We start from the raw sequence: 20,500 nt of genomic DNA, 5'->3' as shown, positions 1-20,500 counted from the left end.
GCGAGCCACGGGACAGAAACCGTTGGAATGTTTACTGTCGCGTGGCGCCACGAATATTTCTTTTAAGGAGAGCTATAGAATTACTCCATACCTTTGTTAGACAAAGCGTTCATCCCGTGACCGCGGCTACGTTCGGCGACTGACTGTCGCCTCGAGCCCAAGCTCATTATCACAACTCTCGAACAATTACAATCGGATTGAATAACGACGATTGTTCAATTACAGCTATAGTAGACTCTAGATTACAATGTTACGGGATTATCCAAAATTCCAAAGGCTCCGGTGTTCTTCCATCTCCGACATACTAGTGATAGTAGAAAAAGATACAGTAGCTCACGAAAGTATTCAAACACCCTTTGAGAATAACTTTTTTAAAATTGAACCAAATGGCTTCAGTTTTCTCTCTCTTTTTTTTCTTTCTTTTTTTTTTTTTTTTTTTTTTTTTAGAAGATAGGAAGATTAGTTTATTGGATGACGTGAAAGAAATTTTGAGAAAATTGAAATTGTTCGTAATTGCGAAAAAAATAGTAAAGATAACTTTCTGCAATGTTTATATCTGACTGTTTAATGAAGATTTAAACAATATCCAATTTCACTGAATTTAAACAAAATTTCATCAAGTGTATTATCATAAGGTTTCTGTGTATCACGCAAGAAGCGTGATGTATGAGAAAATGATATAATTAATGATAATTATCATGTAGTACTAAAGATATATTTCTGATTCGATGTATATGACCATAGATTATTAAGAAAGATAAAAGAAATGAAAAAAATAAAAGAGAAGCCAAGCGGTCAATCATCTAAGTATCTAAGTAATTTTATTATTTCATATTGCTGATATTACGGACAAATACTTAAAAAACACGAATTCATGCAAAGATGAACAATATCTGTATGCGCGTATCCAAATGTACGCAATTGTATCTGGATGAAAAAACAAAAGAAGGGTTAGCGAAACTATAGAAAACGTATGTCTTTTTCAATCTTGATGATTTTTAAATATGTCGTAAAGATCAACATTCTGGAATATCTTTTTCCTGTACATCCAACAAACTATCGATAAATATATGTCGGAGATGAAAGGAAAGCCGAAGCCTTTCCTTGGAAATTTTGGGAACATCCTCTAGTACTCTAGCTTAGATTTTATCATAGCTGTAATTGTTCAAGATTTTTTTTTTTTAATTTATTTATTTACATTTTACAATTTGTCCAGTAGAACATTTGGTAAAATATTATAGCTTAGTGATATAGTAATATAACATGTGGATGGCTACCCTCAGTGGGATACCATCTTCGAATTTGTTCAAGATTTGTGATAGCGAGATTGGGTTCGAGGCGACAATTGGTCGCCGTTTGTGATAGCGAGATTGGGTTCGAGGTGACAATTGGTCGCCGAACGCAGCCATGGTCACGGGATGGGCGTTTTGCTTAACGGAGGTTGTATGGGTTTTCCGAGAAATGTGGTTGTGGCGGCATGCGGCCTCGGGAGCGGGCCTAGCCACGTGTGAGGTTGCCTCGGAGGTACCGATACAATGGGATATACATTGTATTAATAATCAAACTCCAGGCAGAAACTGCCTAGCAACGGCGTTTGGAACCTTCTCGATGCTTCCAAACGAATATAGAAAATAAAATGCAATCGTACAGCGAGAAAAATCTCCACGAGGCTGGCATTCGTGTGATTGCCTTGGAAAGTGACACATCGAGCATTTTCAACAATCGTATTTCGCGCCTAAGATTAGTTTACGCTTAGTAAAGAGTTATCCTGTTGACCGTGGATTCGTTTGAACTCAAAAACATTGTTAATAGTGTTCATTAAACTTATTATTCGTAAATCATATTATTCATTAAACTTACTATTCGTTAAACTTAATACTCATTAGACTTATTATCTGTTAAACTTAATTATTCGTACAATTTATTATTCACTAACTTCATTGTTCATCAAACTCATTATTCATTAGACTTATTATTTGTTAAGCTTTGTGATAGTCTTGTATATACGTGTAAATATAATCTCGGCTTTGTGAAACGATGGCTAATCCACGCGAAGAGTTGTTACGCGCCCAAAATTCCAATCTTAACCCGACATATAGATAAAACTGTCGATACCACTAAAATGAATTCTGCCTATAGTTGTGCAACTGTGCCAGAGTGTGCATCAGGCTGCCGGCTGCTTATTTTCTGTTTACAAACGAGAATCGGGAGAACTTAAAGGCCCCGTGCACAATGCGAGGCTGCAAGAAACGTCTGTTACAAATTATAATTCAACTGAGAGCGAATATCATTAATGTATTGTGTTTAGGCTTCAGTTAGCTTCCTTAAATTCGGCCGACAATGTATTCGTAAAGTGATAGCAAACTGTGTTGTTGTTTATTGCCTTTATGACCGGCCGCATCACGATGATCGGGTCTGAAGGGTCTCGCCCAAACCCAAGGCCAATATATCGACGATATCCACTTTTAATTGAATTATAACACACATTTCTTACAGTCTCGCACGTTGTGTACGGCGCCTTTAAGCCTTGCTTGTCTGACCCTTGTTTATAAACAAAAGATGAGCAGCCAGCGATTGGCAAACAATACTGATACATGCGTTTTCACAGATGCGCAACTATAGGCAAAAATACATTGTAGCTTTTTGTAAATATGTCGGAAACTACGCGAGACCGGTCGTATGTCTGAAAAAAAATTTATTTGAAATAATGCCCTTGAGCAGATATTAAAAAATCAGAGAGGTTGAGTTGGATCTGTACATTTAGTAAAATATTTCCTACAAATTAAGCGCGTCTTAGTACTGTGCGTGGAATATATTTGATAAAAGGTACGTAGAATCGATATGCACAAGTGCGATCACCTAATTTTTCATATTTTCAAAAATACAGTTAAAGTGTTTGAGACTACGCATGTTGATATATTGCCTCTAGCCATAACAGAGGACAATATGGCTATCGGAAGCCATATTGTCGTTATATCAACGTTACTTCAGTTTTTATGTTATAATCGTATAGACATGCCTCGGAGAAATATTTATCCGAGATCAAAGAAAATTATGGTTTTACAACCTGAGAGAAGGAAATGGAAAGAAGGTCGTAAGGCGACGTCAGTTTGCCTTACAGCGAGCTCATAGTGAGTGCACAACATGCGAAAAGAAAGAATGTGTGTCATTTTTGTGCATAAACAGAAGAATTTGCTTTATCTGTTTACTTTCGACCTCAAAATGTTACCAAAAAATGATTTTTTATGATTTTCGTCAGCAGACCATATTACCCTTATTTTTGTACAAGTTCCAAAAATGACTTATTTTCATAAAATATGTGAAACTCGATTGTTTTTCTTTTGCTTCCGGCTTTCATCACAGATACCATTATTAGTTTACGAATATGTTACGAAAGAATTTGGAGCGATTTAACTTTGGAATCAGATTGTAGGAAGAAATATAGAAGCAAAAACTATGCTACTACCCTTGTTTTCTAATAAATTAATCTCTTAGAAACGGCTGAATTTTGCACGGGGCTGTTTCTCTGTATGGCAGAGTTTGACGCGAATTACGCGTAAACGATATAGCACTGCATTCCTGTTCTCTGCGTAAACACATTGGTATGAAGTTTTTGATAATTAAATTATAATTTTTCTTAAAGATATGATGCATATACTTTTTAACTTCAATGATTAACTTTAATAATTAATAATGCAATTGAGTATGACATATTTTAAAGCACTATTGTTAACACTGTATATTGTTAACACTGTTACAATATGTTGTGAGGGCAAAAAGAGTCTGAACCAAGGCAAATGAAAGAGATCATTTAATTCAAACGGTGAGCGAATGAGTCAGTAGAGTGAGCCATTATAGTGGCGCGTCGTAGTATAAGATATCCGCGAAAGCCACTATAGTGGCGCATCGTGCCTACGAGGTTAATTACGAAAATAATAGACGGATGAATAATTGGTATTATTTTACGAAAAGAATAATTGTGAAACCCAATGCATTGATGATATTCATTTTTAATTGGATTATAACAGATATTTCCTAAATATAATCTTGTGTATGCAGTTATGTGCGGAGCTTTACCCAATTTCGCCCGAGTTTCGTTTATATGTACCATAAACAAAAGATAAGACAACTACAAAGTTGCCGGTAACCAAACTAACGCATATCGTAGATACGTAGTTAGTTCGTTGCAAATATTTGGAAAACTATGGTCGTCAGACAGTTCCATATCTAGGAAGAAGTTGTTCAAAATGTTAATTTCTACATTATATCCAACGATCGTCGATATCCAAATTAACGAGGTCGTGCCTTTTTTACAGTTTCATCGAAGGGTGTACTATAATCTATGTACTTACTATATACTACATACATACATTTGTATTTATCTTGATAATTATAGTATGTGTGCGTGTTTATGTCGTTTGCTCGATACATTACACCTGTTATCTGCCAAATTAATATTTGCCAACAGATTGAAAGAAGTGGATTAGCCCCGAAGCGATGGATTATCTACGAAGATCGTGCGACGTGTCCGATTGAAGGCGATGTCGTTCTGGAAAAACTCTTGACTCGAGCATCGTAACAAAGAAACAGAAGTACGAATCGATTGCTTTTGTTGATGATACTCAAATATAATATAAGCGTTGCTGAAAAATGTATTTGATCTTCTCCGAATGATAAAACGATGTTAATAAGTTGATTATCGAAGCGATTCTAAATTTTCTTCAAAAAATGAGAAATGCGGACGGCTCAGAAACCCGAGCGATCCTGTGTTGCTCGATTCGACCGATAGTTCGGCAAGGTCCGAGTGAAGTTCAAAAAACATGTATGTTGATCGATTGGTTACCTAACACGAGAAAGGTCCAATCGGCATACTCGTTAAATGCCACACATACAGCCGATGTCTATGCGTTCGAAGCGTGGACAGCTCTTGGCGGGAAGCTCACGGCGGGAAGCTCACGGCGGGAAACTCACGGCGGGAAGCGGATAATCGATACCTGGACGAACGTGAGGCTTCAATTCGAAACAATTAGGTAAGTGTCGCGGAAATTCCTGCGAAAGGCCCTCGACGGATCGGGCCATTACAATTCGCTAACGACCTTTCGGAAATAACCGCATTTATGACACGTTCGGTTGTTGGGAACACTGTGACGATGGAAAATTACAAGCATTGTTACAAAGTGTTTTAAGTGCTAACGTCTTGACTCAAAAATTGTCTCGTGTCTTCGAAAGCATGTGTCGTAAAATTGCCTACGAAATTCTTCGTGTTTTTTGTTCCTTCAGACGGAACAATAGCAAAACACAGAAGGAAAGTATATTTCCTTTGCTTGATAGAACGTTTGTATAATGGAATATTCCGATAGTAAATCTGTGTATATTGGAAGTTCCGTTATATTTCTAAGACGAAACACTGCAGCACTACGATTAAGGAAAGGATTTACTTCTATCAACAGAGACTTAATAAAGTCCAATATTAGTTTCGCAAGTGTCGTAGTGATAAATCAATGGCGTGTGATCACGTAAACGTGGTGGCGTATACGTAAAAGACTTTCTCGTATGTTTATTACTAACAATTAATAACCTAAGCATATCACGTTTTCTTATAAATTTTGTCAACGACTCAAAATGCGAATGTAAAAATGCAGTTCAAGATATAAATAATATTATTTGACAGAGTCGCTCATATAACACACAGCGATCAAAGTTAATTAGGCAACCCTTTGAAATTAAATATTATTAAATATTATGTGTTTATACCTCTAAATATAGTGGTGTAAGAAATAGACAGTGATGAAACCACACAGTGGTATTTCCATACAGTTTCATTGCCTCTATATACATTTTGTGATGAAAAGTGAATATTTACCGAAAAAGTTATAGCCTGTCTTTCAACGATTCCTACAAAATGTCAAATCAATATTTTATATTATTCTACGACTATAGTCAAAGCGTTCGCTTCAAAATAAATGATAAATGCGATAATTGTCCTTTTTTCCATGTTAGAGTTTTCTTAGAATTCTTCTAATCTTTTTCTTTCCACGCTTAAGGCACGCTTCGGTCACAAAAAGTGAAGACAATAAGGTTTGAAGAATTGAGATATTTCCGAAATCCATCTGGTAACCAAAAAGTCCATTTTTTAATAACCATCTCTAATAAATATCCAGCTATATAAAGTTCGAAGTTTGTGCAAAATAGTTTTGGGCTTTCTTTTTAAACATATCTGATGCACAGCCTGCTCGTTTCTTCAATACCATACCCTTGTAACATAAATTTTCTTTCGGTACAAACTCTCCAACCCTACATTGCCATGTTTTAGACATTTTGAAGCAAGAGGCTAGAATAGTTTTGGAAGAACAGAATAATTCCGATGGTCGACGAGGAACTTTCAAAGAACTAAAATATTAAGTTAGAGTATTACTTGGGTGAATTGTGTGTGCAGTGTGCGTAGCGAGTATTGTATGCAGCGCAGCAGTATTTATATTCTAGCTATATTTATTACAATAAGTATACTTTATATTACTGTATATTTATTACAATAAGTTGCCGAGGCAACGGTTGTCGCTTCCATATCGATGATGGGAATGGCTTCAGGCCAACTCGGAAAACAGTCGGTGCACGTTAGACAATATCGGTAGCCTTGTGAATATTGCATCACGATAATGTCTATGTGAATGCGCTCGAACCGACCTGCTAAAGTTTCGAACGTTCCGACGGGTGAGGATACGTGCCTGGTGACCTTGCATCGTTGACACGGGATACATTGTCGTGCCCAATTCCAGCAATCTTTATTTATGGACGGCCAAATGAAACGCGACGTCACCAGCTTTTGCGTGGCACGTATCCCTGGATGGGAAAGTCCGTGGAGCGAATTAAATACATCGCGTCGCAAGGATTTCGGTACATACGGTCTTATAATGTCGTCTGATACGTCGCAATATATTTCTGCGTCGTGATCAGGAAAGCGTATTTTCTTTAACCGTAACGCGGTTGTGTTGGAGTTGACGATGTCGCTTAGTTCGTTGTCGTTTTCTTGCTCGTTTTCTGGCCGCGAACAGCTCGTACTCGCTTCTGTTCACGGGTCCGTGTAACTTGTTGCGCGGGTATACGCAAATATCGGCGCCGGTGTCGATAAGATAGGAGATTCGCGAGTTCTTGTCCGTTACGAATATGCGGCGAGATGAACCGTGTCGTTTGCCGCTTTTACGGACGGCTGGTCCCGTTTCCCGAATTCCAAGAGCAAGGGAATGTACACTTTCTCGCGCGTTCTCGGTACTGTGCGTGGTAGTAACACAGTCCGTCTTGCCGCGGCGGATCGCGAGGGCGCGAACGGCGGCGGAATTGTGTACGCGAGCGTGATTGTGATCGTGTCCGACGGTGTTCATTGATTCTTAGCTCGGCTACTTGCGCTCGAACCTCGCTTATTTGGGCATCCATTCGCGCTAACCGCTCGTTGATCGTGTTGAGGGCAGCTGCCATAGCGTCGCCTATTCCGCTGTTCTGACCAGGTGGGTGGGTTATCGTAGGTAGTCGGACTGCGCTGGCCGCGACGATCTGTCCTGGTTCCGGGGTGGCTTCGTAGATGCTATCGGCGATTTGGATGCGGGTTTCCGGGTCTTTGCTCTGTACAGAGGCTAGGATGCTCTGTACGCGCGACGGAAGTCGACCTTCCCAGACGGTGAGGATGACATCGTCTGCTAACGAGTTGGTGGCTAGGCTTCTTAGGTCCCGGTAAAACTGAGAGGGCTTCCTGTCCCCTATTTGTTCCTTTTTGATTACCTGTCGGAGTCTCTTGGCGTCCAACTCTCCCAATCTCTTGATGAGCTCCTTTTTGACGTACTCGTAACGCCCGATCGACGGTGAGGCGTCGAATACGTCTCGGATTAATCTCGCGTGCGACTTGTCGAGATGCGCGATAACGGCCTGGTATTTTTCCTGATCGCCCCTGATCCGGGTAGCTTCGAACTGCATTTCCAGCATCGTGAACCACAAGTCAACATCATCAGGCCAGAACGGTGGCACGCGCAGAAGTGCATTTATTGAATCTACGTTGTCCCCGCCGATCGTCGTACGTTTGGATTTGGCGTTATTAGTCATTTCGAGCTGTCTTAAATTCAAGGTGTTTAACGTCTCACAAGCACTATCACGGTCACCTCTTTCACTGAAAATCACGTCGGGGTCACCAATTTGAGGTGGGATGTCGTGGTAGGTGCAGAAAGAATACTCAGATGTATTCAACAATAAATATTTATTAACCGTAACGTTCGATGGGTACACTTGGCGCAAAATTCGCGGTTATTAAATTCGGTTCGCGGTGCGCGGTTACAAGTTCGAGCTCGGATAGCTATGATTCGATATGCGCTACGAGTGCGAACGATAATTGCGCGAGATGTCGAAAGCCTAGATTGATAATTGACTCGGATCGTGCAATTGCAATGACCGTTGTGTGTCGACTCCGTGTAATAGACTGACTTTCCGTCACGATGATGCTGCAAGGGAAAACTGTGATGGGGTGTGTCTAAGGATGCGAGATCATCGGATTCGTTGAGAAAAGCTTTGGTTCGAAAAGTGAGGGAAATGTACGTCAATGTTTATTGGCTAATTCGTGTTGGTCGTTGGAAAAGGATGCTAGCTGCCCTTGAGAGAAAGCAGATTTCTTGTGTGTCCCCGTAGTAGGTAGACTTAGAGACTGATAAACAAAGACTGTTTGTCTCTTTGGAGGACCTTAGCTAAAATAAATCCTAAGATTTATAGCGGGCCCTTAGGCTAGCTGAAAATATTCGGTACGAATGTATCGACATCTGGCAATCATCTTGTCAGCAGGAATAGGGTCTTTGTATCGTGCGCCACGGGGCAGAAACTGTTGGAAACTGTTGGTTTACTGTCGAGTGCCGCCACAATACATTTGGAGAACTTTCGGACAAGCGCCTTTACTACGATGCGGCGGATGGCAATAGCACAAAAGCGCAAAGTTTATACGTCAAAAAATATCCCAATAGGACTATAACCAGCGCAAAGGTATTTTGCAAAATAGACCAACGATTACGGGATATCGGTGCGTTAAAATCTGCGAAATTTGGCAGACGAGTTCAGCACGACGATCCGGATCTGGGAGATAGAATACTGCATCGTATTGAAGAAAATGTGCACCACCGCATTCTATCAACGCGGTGCAAAAGCACTTAACCAATTTGACTGTTTTGGAAACAGGTGGACACTCGCGGTCGGGACAATTGCGGTACCTGTGTGATTTTGCTGTGGACACTCGCAGAGATAAAGGATTAGAGGAAACATTAATCCTCTCTACCCGGAAATTTCATAGGGCGGTTTTCCATATGCTCTTATGGATTTCCACGAATAAGCAGATTTAATCTTCAATCTACCATTTGTTCTGCAAAACATCGCTCGGGGTACTTTACGTCTCTGAATACCATGGTTTTTTTCTCTACGACTTGTACGAGGTAAGCTGTCACCCATGTGTCGTTCGAATTGAGGATCGTTGTGCGCCCCGCTGTTTTAGCTGTCTTCCTTATGTTCGTAAGGAGGTTTGCTCGCGTGGCGGGATACTTTGGCCGACTTTTAATTGTCAATAACTAAAAAACAAAGCCGAAAATGCAATTTTATTCTTCATTTCCGTCTTATTTCGGTGTCAAGAATCACTTTTTAAATTGTGGAAAATCCGTAGCTAAATACCCTGTATAGACCCTTTAATCGTCCGATCAAATACATTCCCATGTTTATGTATTTATAATTTTTTCAAAAACTGCAATCTCCCCAACTATTGAAGATATTACAGACAAAATTTATTTACTCTTTATCTATACAACTATGAAACTGTAATCATCCAACCAAATATATTGCTTTAACTATATTCATATATTTACAAATTTCTAAAAAGTTGCAAACTTTAAAAATTTAATACACTAACGAAAAAGCACCACGGAAAAGCACGGAATGATACGGAAGAAGGGTTTATAACATTTAGGTTAGATAGTACTTGCCAAATGATGAAAATATGTCCTTACTAACATAAGTCAAAAAAATATTAACTCCAAAATTATAAATAGTTTTTCGTCTCAGTTGAAGCGAGTGAATTTCTCACTTTGGAAATTATCAGAAATGGAATATGGAAACAATGGACTACCTTCTATTGTCATTTCTTTTTTCTTGGTTGCAGAAGGTTTTCTACACGTCCTCCTTCCATTTCCACACACGCTTGGCGCCCTCATATCAGAGAATTGTATACTCTTCCAAAACTTCCTAGACGTGTACTATTTCACTCGCATTTTATATTAAGACAGAAAATCCATCGTTTCCATATGATGCGATAGCTTCCGAGGCGAGAAATTTACCCGCTAAAGTCAAAACAAAATATTGTTCGTAACTTTGGAACTGTTAATTTCTCGACCCATGTTTATTAAGACATTTTTTCATCATTTAGCAAGTACTATGTAACCTGAAGTCAACATTTCTTTATTTCACCCTGTGTATATAAGGCAGTATTTTTCTCAAGCACAGAAATAAGGTTATGACAAAACGTAATATGTACAGTTCTCTTTCTCCGATCAAAAGATATTACGAGTGAGGCGCCTTTACGCCAGTGGTGTCTCTCCTGAGTTTATCCTATTGTAAACATTTATATAACTGAAAGAGGGATTGAGAAAAGGAATTCCCTCTGGGTTTTAAAAGAGTTCTGTTCGAATTTATATGTTTCGATTAAAAAAATATCGTTTATCTCTAGGGATTTCTTTAAAAAGTGTTCTCATGGAATGGCATTTTTAGAATCTGTATAATAAAAGTTGCATGAAAGAAATAAGGTACTTTAGAACGTGTAAAAAGGATTTCATAAGATAAATAAAAGAGCCAAATGCAGTGTAAAGTCAACAAATATCTCCAACCGACTCAGGAAACCTGAACCGCCTTGCACACGACACCGATTCCCAAAACAAAGGAATATAAATTCGGCACGTAGGAATAAGATAAACGAACACCTAGAAGGGCTGGTTCTTGATCGAGGCTTCAGTCTTTCGGTAACGGTCTAATCGCACACTTGTAATCTTATTATAGAATAAAGGTACCTCGAACTCTGGTTCAAGAACCCCACATTTTTTTATTATTATTTTCCTGTCATTTTTACGTTCACATATAACCTTCATGTTCCGAAAACTAACCTGCCCCTACGTCACCATCAACAATACAACAATTCCTAGCGAGGACACAGTCAGATATCTGGGCATGACCCAGGACAGGAGACTAACCTGGAAAAACCACATCACAGACAAAACGAAGCAATTTAGCCAATAGACAATTCATGGTTAAATGCTTAGACGCCACTTCCACAACTAAAGGACAAACAGAAAACTCTATTGGCTCGCTGGCCGACGATCCAAATTGAACACACGGAATAAAATTACTCGCTTTAAGACCGTAATAAAACCTACCTGGATCACGGAATCCAACTATGGGGAACAGCAAGTAATTCCAACATTGAAATATTTCAACGCTTCCAATCGAAAACACTAAGATCCATTATAAATACACCCTGGTATGTCACCAACGAACTAATACATCGCGACCTCAAGATACCAACAGTCAAAGAGGAAATAGCAAAATATAGCGACAGATATAGCGAAAGAATCAACAAATATCGAAACCCCCTAATTACTGGACTATTTGATACGTCGGACCAGATCCGCAAGCTGAAGAGACACTACCCACTAGACCTAAACGCTAGATTCAATTAGTTATCTAAATTAAGTAATATTTATTTATTTATAATACTTACTTATAAATTATACTTATCTATAATAAGTATTAACTTATTATAAATAATTAGCCATGTCACTGCGTCACGCCAGAAAAAATTACTGAAGATTGTAAATTTTAATAAATAAACAAAAATTTTTTTGTACGTGACTGCAGCATCGCTGCGGACGAAACGTACTAGCGCGCATAGTTGAGAAAATATACACGTTGAACGTTTGCGTTATTTATTGTCGAGGGTTGTATTATTTTCATCGATATTTAGTTCATAATCACTATCACTATCGCTGGAAATATTGAAAGGTCTGAGCCGATTCCTTGTTGAACGGAGTTCGCTTCCACTGTTTGAAGCACTGTTATCGTCTTCTATCTTGTCAGGTTCAAAATAATATTCGTCACTACTACTATCACTATCGAACATATCCTTTCCGGACTTTTTAGACATCGTGTATAAGGTATTATAAAAAATATATAAAATATGTAAAAAGCTTGCTAATTTGTCTGAGAATACCATTGAAAGACTGAAATTCGTTCTAACTCGACCATCATCGCGAGTTTACGTTAAACAGAAGATATGATAGGTAAAGGTTCTACAGACCTCTCATTTTTTTTTTCATCAAAAACATAGTACTGTTTAGTTTACTATACCCATGTGTAAATACGCATAAGATTATCGCTGAGAAAAATAGATGCACGCCAGCCATTTCATAATAAGCGTCCGCAACTGTGAACAGATTCGGGCGGCTATTTGCCGACATTCGTCCGCAAAGGGCTAGGTACTAGTTTCATTTAATGATGTGATATCGTATTATTTATATGTTCAGTTAATAAAAGATCTGAAAATCATAACTTACGTAATTAACGGTTTCATATGAAGTACTGAGGTAATGATATTTTTGTATAATTTAAATAAACTGAAATATAATACATAGAAATTCTATAGTAACGTGTATATTTTTATAATAAAATATATGAATGTATATCCATTGTCGAATATGGCACAATTTCCATTCGCGCTGTTGCGACTAGATCAGCCGCGTGCGAGAGTTGTGGAAAATATGTACAGGTGTGCTATGCTCACGTGCATAGCAGTCGCACGTGACTGAACGTTTTTTTCCTGTTAGAACGTAAAAAGTGCTCACAAAAATGAGGACATTTTAATATATAACACTATTAGCTTATGATACTATATAATATTATATAGTAATAATATACATATAATAATAATACTATCATATAATAATATATAATACTATAATCTACAATTCCTTTGATATAAGTAATTAATATATTGCGATAATGAAAAATATTCTAGCGTAATACTATACATATGTTTGGGTGTTATTATTTGACAGAAATACAAAGTTTAATGATTTTATTTATGTCCTTTAGGTTTCTCAAAAAATTTTCTATTCAGTACTAATGGTTTTTAGACATAAATGAGTTCATAACTCGTTATAAAGATTGCTATAACCGACCGATTAATGTGTTTGAACGTGTCACGTCCCGCGCTGCGCACGCGCCGTAACGTAGACTAAAACTACCAATAGCGCGAGTGAGCGTTCCAATTTGAAATTTAAATAAATTTTGTATAGAAACCAAATTCGAGCTTCACAACCCCCACGGAATAACCCGTCACATGACGACCCCTCCACGGTAGACCTAAATATGAATAAGAAATATAAATAAGCGTAGCGACATAGAAGAAGCGAAATAATTCCTTAGTTTTAAAGTAGTTAATTCCTCAGTTTTGTGTGATTAGTTTTCTCAGTTCTTGGTGATTAACTCCTTGGTTCTTGGCGATCAGTTCCCCATTTCTTGGCAAGTCATTTCTTGTTCATAGCGATTAATTCTTAATTCCTCTAGCTCTTAATTTCTCAATTCTTTGCTTTTTTTTAATTCTTTAGTTCCTTAGTTTTTCAGCTCTTAATTCCTTTAGCTCTTAGTTTTGCCCTCAGCGTTTAGGTTCTTTAGTCCTTAGTTCTTTAGCTTTTAGTTCTTTGTTTTATCAGTTCCCAATTCTTATTAGTCTTGTTAATCGACGTGTTTGTATTTGTCAATTTGTAAACTATCGAAAATCTATCGAAATTAAAATCTTGTAATTAATAAGAGCGAAAACGTATTGCGAACGATTGTAACTCCGAGCATTCGAAATTTCAACCACCATTCTGTCAATATCCAATTAGAATACGAATAAACATTTTTTTTGCGAAGAACATTTGTCTAATAATATAATAGGATTAAGCGAACATCTATTTTCACCAACTTTAATCTTCTCCCGTGCCAGTACTCCTGCGCATAGCAGGTTGGTCGAAACGTGGAGTTTAATTTCCAATCGCATTAAATAACAGACAATACTACAATTTAATCTAAATTCAAAAATTAACGGCAACGCAACCAAAACGAGCCAGACAAAACGTAACAAACGTATGCTTTCATTAAAAGGAATAAAGTTGATCTTTTTACGGGTTCTGAATGATTCTCACAACATATTCACGAAGATTGAAGGTGACACGAGATTTACAACACGATGAAAGGTGGTTGACTATTCATGAGAGAAAGATTAAATTTTTCATAATCTGGGCAGCACTTAAATGATACACAGCTCTGCAGTAATTTCGACAAACAGCATCTATTTCCAAACTTTCTGCTTTCGCCTTTCTTTCTTCGAATAAGAAATGCCATGTCATTAACTTCGCAGGGGAACCGTTGCGTTCCAAACGCGATAAAAATTCATTTGCAGCAGTAGTCCCATAATAAAATATTTTGTCTGGCGCGACTAGTTGCAGGTGAAACAGAGTCCTTATTATCCTATTTAATTTTTTCTATTCAGCGTGATAGTATTCAGTAACGGCCTTAGCCTCCTATCTGTTCCTTTCAAATAGGAACTATTATATATAGAAAATATCATAATTGAGAACTTTTTTTACATTAGTGAACAAACTATCTGTTCTATTTAAATTAAAACGTTTAGTTTCAAGAACTTTTCTTTAGCTGTTCTCATCGGAACTTATAATGCGAGATAGTGTTCTAAAAATATTTCACGTCCATGTTTTAAATAGAACCTATTAAAAGGTTCCATAATTCTTTCGATGCTTAAACTGAAACAAACCTCACACGAGCTCTATTCACAAATGTTTGATACCAAAAGAAATAAATATTTCTCATCACGGAAAATACAATCGAATTGCATGCAGTGGTTTGAAATGGTATATCTTCATACGTATTGTAGTATGTACTGCAGTGCGCCGTGATGCTTCTGTTAACAAAGACCTTGCTAAATCAGCATGTAATTTCATGGCACAGGAGATAACAAAGGTGTACTGTACAGAACATCTGTGCTTCCCTGAATAATTCAACTTCCGATGGTAAACTAATTTATCGTTAGACGATCGATACAAATTAAAGATACAATGATATTTAGTTGATTACAATAGGTAATGAAAACCTTATATGGAAAGGTTATTATATTTATTTCGCCATGATTTATTATAGTTTTGCAGTTTTCATTTATATAAGATTCAAACGATAAGATCATTAGACTGTTTATGCATTTATAGAAAATTTACAGAATACACTAAATATACAAAAATGTATAAAATATCCAAAGTGTAATATTTATTACAAGATTTAATAGACGAAAAAAATTTCTGCTTAGGTTCTATTACTTTAGTCATGTTCATAGAAATATGAGTTTGCATAAACATTTGCAATCTGGTTATCATATACATACATATATTTAAATACGTATTAGTATAGATAATATTCCAGTCAAGTAGCAATCAGTATGCAGCTTCATGTTACAGTATAAACCATGTTATACACACAACGCTTCTGCTGCGAATTTAAAATTAGAATAAACAAATTTTAGAGAAGCGATAGATCTTTAGAACATAATTTTACCGTAACTTATAAGCAGTTATTGTTATTTTAGAGAAAGAGGAACTATTGTGGCAGCTGACAATTAGTTGGTGGGACACTAACGATCAAGGTGACCATAACTTTTCTAAATGAGATCATATGATCTTATCTGCTGTTAAAGGCAGTAACCAGATAAATTTAAGTATATCACATAAAGTTGTATTTCTTCAATAACTTCTTAAGAAAATCAGTCTAAAATGTAACAAGCTTCCTCATCAAGTCGATTCGTAAAATTCACAAGTTCTGTATAAATTTTTTACACATTGACAATTTAAACAGAATATATCCAAATTTTAAATGTACAGTGGCTCAAGAAAATATTTTTATGAATAGGTATTTTGTGCATTATGTGAAACTTGTTAAAATTTCATTAGCAGTGCTAACTTAGCACTGTAATGAAACACGTCTATCGCAATTATAACAGCAAAAATTTCGAATTACATTTGTATATACAAGGTGTCCGAAAAAATATACAAGGTGTGGCCGAAAGTTATGTAGAAGCGGGCATGGGGTAACTTCTTATGAAAAAGTAAAAAGAAAATATAGAAGAGAATATCTTCGTTCGGAGCTTAGTATTCGAAAAAAATAGAGTTTAAAAATTTATCAAATATGCTTGAACATGGTTAATTCCGAACTGGGCAGGACTAAATAATCGACAGGAGGTTATTCTACGTGAAAATAAGTTGAAAATGTGGAATACAAATTTTTCATAAGACGGTGTGTTTACGAGAAAAATAATTTTGAAAATTTATCGTGCGCGTGTATCAGGTTGATTCGTAAGAAAACATGTTCAAGTTCTATTTTTTTGAAAATGAAGCTTTAAACAGAAAAATTTTATTCTACGTTTCTTAGTTATTTTCGCATCTATTATAACATCCTATCGATGATTTAACTTATAACCAGTCGGTAATCAGACGAATTCAAATATACTCAACAAATTTGCGAACTTGAATTTCTCCAAAAGTAAGCTTCGGAGGAAAAACTTTTGTTGTATATTTTTTCCTTATTTATTGTAAATAATTTATTGTAAATACTTAGTAAGCATATGAACATATGAATAACAGTTTTAAGTATACAATTAGTGCCAAGGATGGTATTACTAGGTGTACTTCGTGGTTTATTGGTATAGTAAATAATTGACTGTGCAAATTCTCTGGTGCTCTTTGCAGAACGAATGCTCCGAATAACGGCAATAATCGTGTCTCGTTACAATGCTAATGAATTTCAAAATGTTTTGTGTAATATATATAAAAAGTTTCTGGGAGTGTTCAAATACTTTCATGTACAACTATAATACATGCTGAATATAACTTTGGTTTGAGTTACGGTTTGTTTTATGTTGCAATACACTTGCAATTTTTGGCAAACAGATATGTCATGCAGGCTCCATGTAATAATAATTCACGTGCCATTGGCACATATTCATAGAACGAATAAAAACACAAGAAAAGCTATGTGCTTATGAAAATAAATGATAGTATTTTAGGACGTGATTACGCTAACCGATCTATAAACTTGAAATTTCTAATTTCATTTAGAAAGCGCTCATTTACATTATAACCTTCTCCTGCAAGTCTCAATTCCCATCTGGTCTCTGCATTACAGAACCAGATAGTGCATTACTAAACTGGTCAGCATAGTTTTGCACCTTAGAAGAGCAGCCCCAAAGCATTGCATGTTCATTAATGTATCAGTCACGATACGATCTAGTTTACGAATTTACATTAGCACTTAACCTATCATTAAGTATATATACTGCTGCTTATAAGTATGTGGAAACCTTGGTCGGTTTATAATAACAATATCATTATTTATAATGAATATCACTAAGATATATAAATTAATAGCACTACTTTTTATCTTCTTCTGGAGCCAATGGAAATGTCATATAAAATATAAACTGTTTAGTTAAAATCTTATCGATGGTATATTAAAATGAAATACATAATTTGTTGAAATGCTACTAATTTGAAATATAATTGCCAGAATCACGATAGACTTTTAATTAATTTGGAAAGATTTTCTTCATCGTATCTATATATATATAATTTGACACTCAAACAGACGCCGATATTAAGATGGCGATATTTTTATCGCGTATTAACCTTTAAAAGGAAGTTCAATCGAATATCGTGCCATGTGGATAAAAAATCCCAACAATAAGTGTTCCTATTTTTAATATTATGTCCACATATTTTTTATCAATAGCGCATACGTATAATGTATAAGGTACAGTTGGACCTTAGTAAGTTGAACCTCTATAACTCGAGAATCTTTGTAAGATTGCAATTTTGTACATTCCCACCTTCTCCAACACACGAAAACGAGTTTCAAAATGTATAAAATAATACTCTTTCGTTTCATAGTAATAAGCTTTAGTAAATCAAGTTATAACCGAAAATATAATCTTTATGCTTATTATTATTACTGGAGTTATCGTTTTCTATATTTTCTGTAAATAAATAAATAATATTTCATAAATACGTCATATATCCGATGAAAGCCATCCCAAGTTATTAGAAATAGTAACATTTTTCAATAAAAAATAGTATGAAACGAGGAAGACAATAAGCTTATAATTCGCTAAAAATAGGGATGTTTTTAAAATCTTCAAAATGCCTCCACAAGTAGAGTCAGAGCGGGTGTTATGTTTGAAATTGCGCGTTTGTGAGAATAATCCGAGCGACGCGACTGTCACGTAAACTTTAGGGTTTGTTGATGAAATAAAATAGCTGAGTCGTAACACAACTATTGATTTTGTTTTAATTAAACTTTATTATACCAAATATCGAGAATCTATGCGGCTGTCAGAGATTCGTCAAACTTTGCAAGAGATATCCAGATTTAAAAAGAAAATACATTTAGTTGACAAATGTTATAGTTTCTGCGCGCGTTTTAACCTTTTTAACTGTGGCTCGCTCTAACAGAAGATTGTATCGATGGCTAAATGCACAAATATTGTGTGTCCATTTGCAGTGTTCTCGAGAAAAACAGTTTTAAAAATTCAATGAATTGTTAATAGATGGAGGAACATACAATAAATAAAAATATTATTATGATACTTCGTAAATGTGACTTTTATATACCATAAAAAGCCAGTCAAAAACTATTTGCTGCATATGAAACCTCAAATTTTACAAAAAGTGAACATACGATATTTGTGCGGCAAGTTATCGATATCGGATTTGGTATTTACGCTACGGTATAGACGCTATTTGCACGTTACATAGCAACCAATAAATAATTGTACATGGAAAACTGTTTTAACACTTGTCAACGCGATTTGAGTATCAATTTCGCTGCTGCTACAATCGTGGGTTTAAAATCGACATTTTGTCGACATGTTACTTTATCGCATACGTATAATATAGACGTTTATTTTAATTTATAATCTTTTCGTTTTTAATTTATTCATTCGCTCTTTTGTTACTTCGTTATTATAATTACTACCATAGAAAACATCCAGGAATTTTTGTCCCACCTTGTATCAATGTAGTAAAACAGTTAATTTTTTTTTTTTTATCAGCAAAAAACAGTTTTTATCAACAAAATTTCGCATATGTTCATGTTGTGTGAGAAAGTATCCTCGTATATTAATGGGCAGTCTAAGGAAAGTGGCTATATACATGTATACGTCTTAATATTATTATTTCTGTAGCCAATTTATTTTTATTTTCAAGAAATAAAATATATTTTAGATACTTATTCAGAATATAATAAAATATTCAAATATTTTATCTTATTCTTTAACTCATTAAAATGAATATGCTTTATTTGCCAATACCTCACTTTCTATTTAAAATATTACTTTCTTCGAATCACAGAATAACTACTACTTAAAACACTATTGAAAATATTTTTTCTTGAAATTTTACCCGGCTCTGTAAAACTCCTTCTAACCACGAAGGTAATGAAAGCACGGAGAGCGTCTATCAAGGGAGACTATGCAAAAGTGAATCGTAGTGTACGGATCTACACGAAGGGTGCAAGAGGCAGCAATAAAAACCTAGTTGCTAAATCACTCAAAATCCAGTAAGCTTCCGTTCTTTGTACGCTCCTGAGCCTTACTTATTTCCTGTAATTCCAACAATACTCGTTCTCGAATATAGCGTGCACAATATAACGCTGCTTGACAAATGTACTAACTTTGTCTTTATCTTTGTTCATTTGTACCACTTCCTACCTATTTTCTTTTAATATTTCATCTTTCTTTCGAAAAGAGTATTTAAAAAATTTCCGCGCCTAAAAAAAGATAGATATTGTAGAATGATTGTCAGAACATTCGTATTTTCATTTTTTCTACCATTTTTTATTCGAATTTGCATTTCAACTTTCTTTCTTCCTATTATCCTGCGATCGTGAAAAAAGTGCATTTACAAACATTGAATTATGCAAAATATGGACACATCGAAATCCTGATTTTCGGCATTATAACAAAAATTATTGTTTTCGTTATTTACGTCCACTTTATACAGGGTATTTCATAATACATTAGTCAATACTTCAGGAAGTAAATCTACACACGAAAATAACTAAGAAACATCTTATGAATATACAGGGTGGCTGGTAACTGGTGGTACAAGCGGAAAGGAGGTGATTCTACGCGAAAAAAGAAGTCGAAAATATAGAATAAAAATTTTTCGTTTGAGACTTTGTTTTCGAAAAAATCGACTTTGAATTTTCGCTCGGTACGCGTGCACTTTATCTCGTCTCGTTATAACGGATCGTTGTCTCGATGGAAAAATTAAAAAAAAAATTTTTATTCTATATTTTCGACTATTATATTCTATATTTTCTATATATAATGTTTAAAGAAAACGTT

General features: G+C 35.8%; 2 protein-coding genes across 2 annotated transcripts in view; both read right to left on the bottom strand.

Annotated features, from left to right (window-relative positions):
- The window catches only part of LOC100741410, a 53,001-nt gene that overhangs the window by 25,327 nt on the left and 7,174 nt on the right, over positions 1–20,500 (bottom strand). The window lies entirely within an intron of this gene.
- Positions 7,174–8,106, bottom strand: LOC112213554. Its single transcript, XM_024370407.2, has one exon. The coding sequence runs from the start codon at positions 8,089–8,091 to the stop codon at positions 7,198–7,200; it is 894 nt and encodes a 297-aa protein (XP_024226175.1). The 5' UTR covers positions 8,092–8,106; the 3' UTR covers positions 7,174–7,197.

This window comes from Bombus impatiens, unplaced genomic scaffold, assembly GCF_000188095.3.
Source record: "Bombus impatiens unplaced genomic scaffold, BIMP_2.2 scf_0043, whole genome shotgun sequence".
NCBI lineage: Eukaryota > Metazoa > Arthropoda > Insecta > Hymenoptera > Apidae > Bombus > Bombus impatiens.
Note: the sequence above shows the minus strand (reverse complement) of the source record. Positions and strands in the feature narration are given on the sequence as shown.

Coding starts and splice junctions, on each gene's coding strand:
- LOC112213554 (XM_024370407.2), bottom strand. CDS start 8,091: ATGACTAATAACGCCAAATCCAAACGTACGACGATCGGCGGGGACAAC.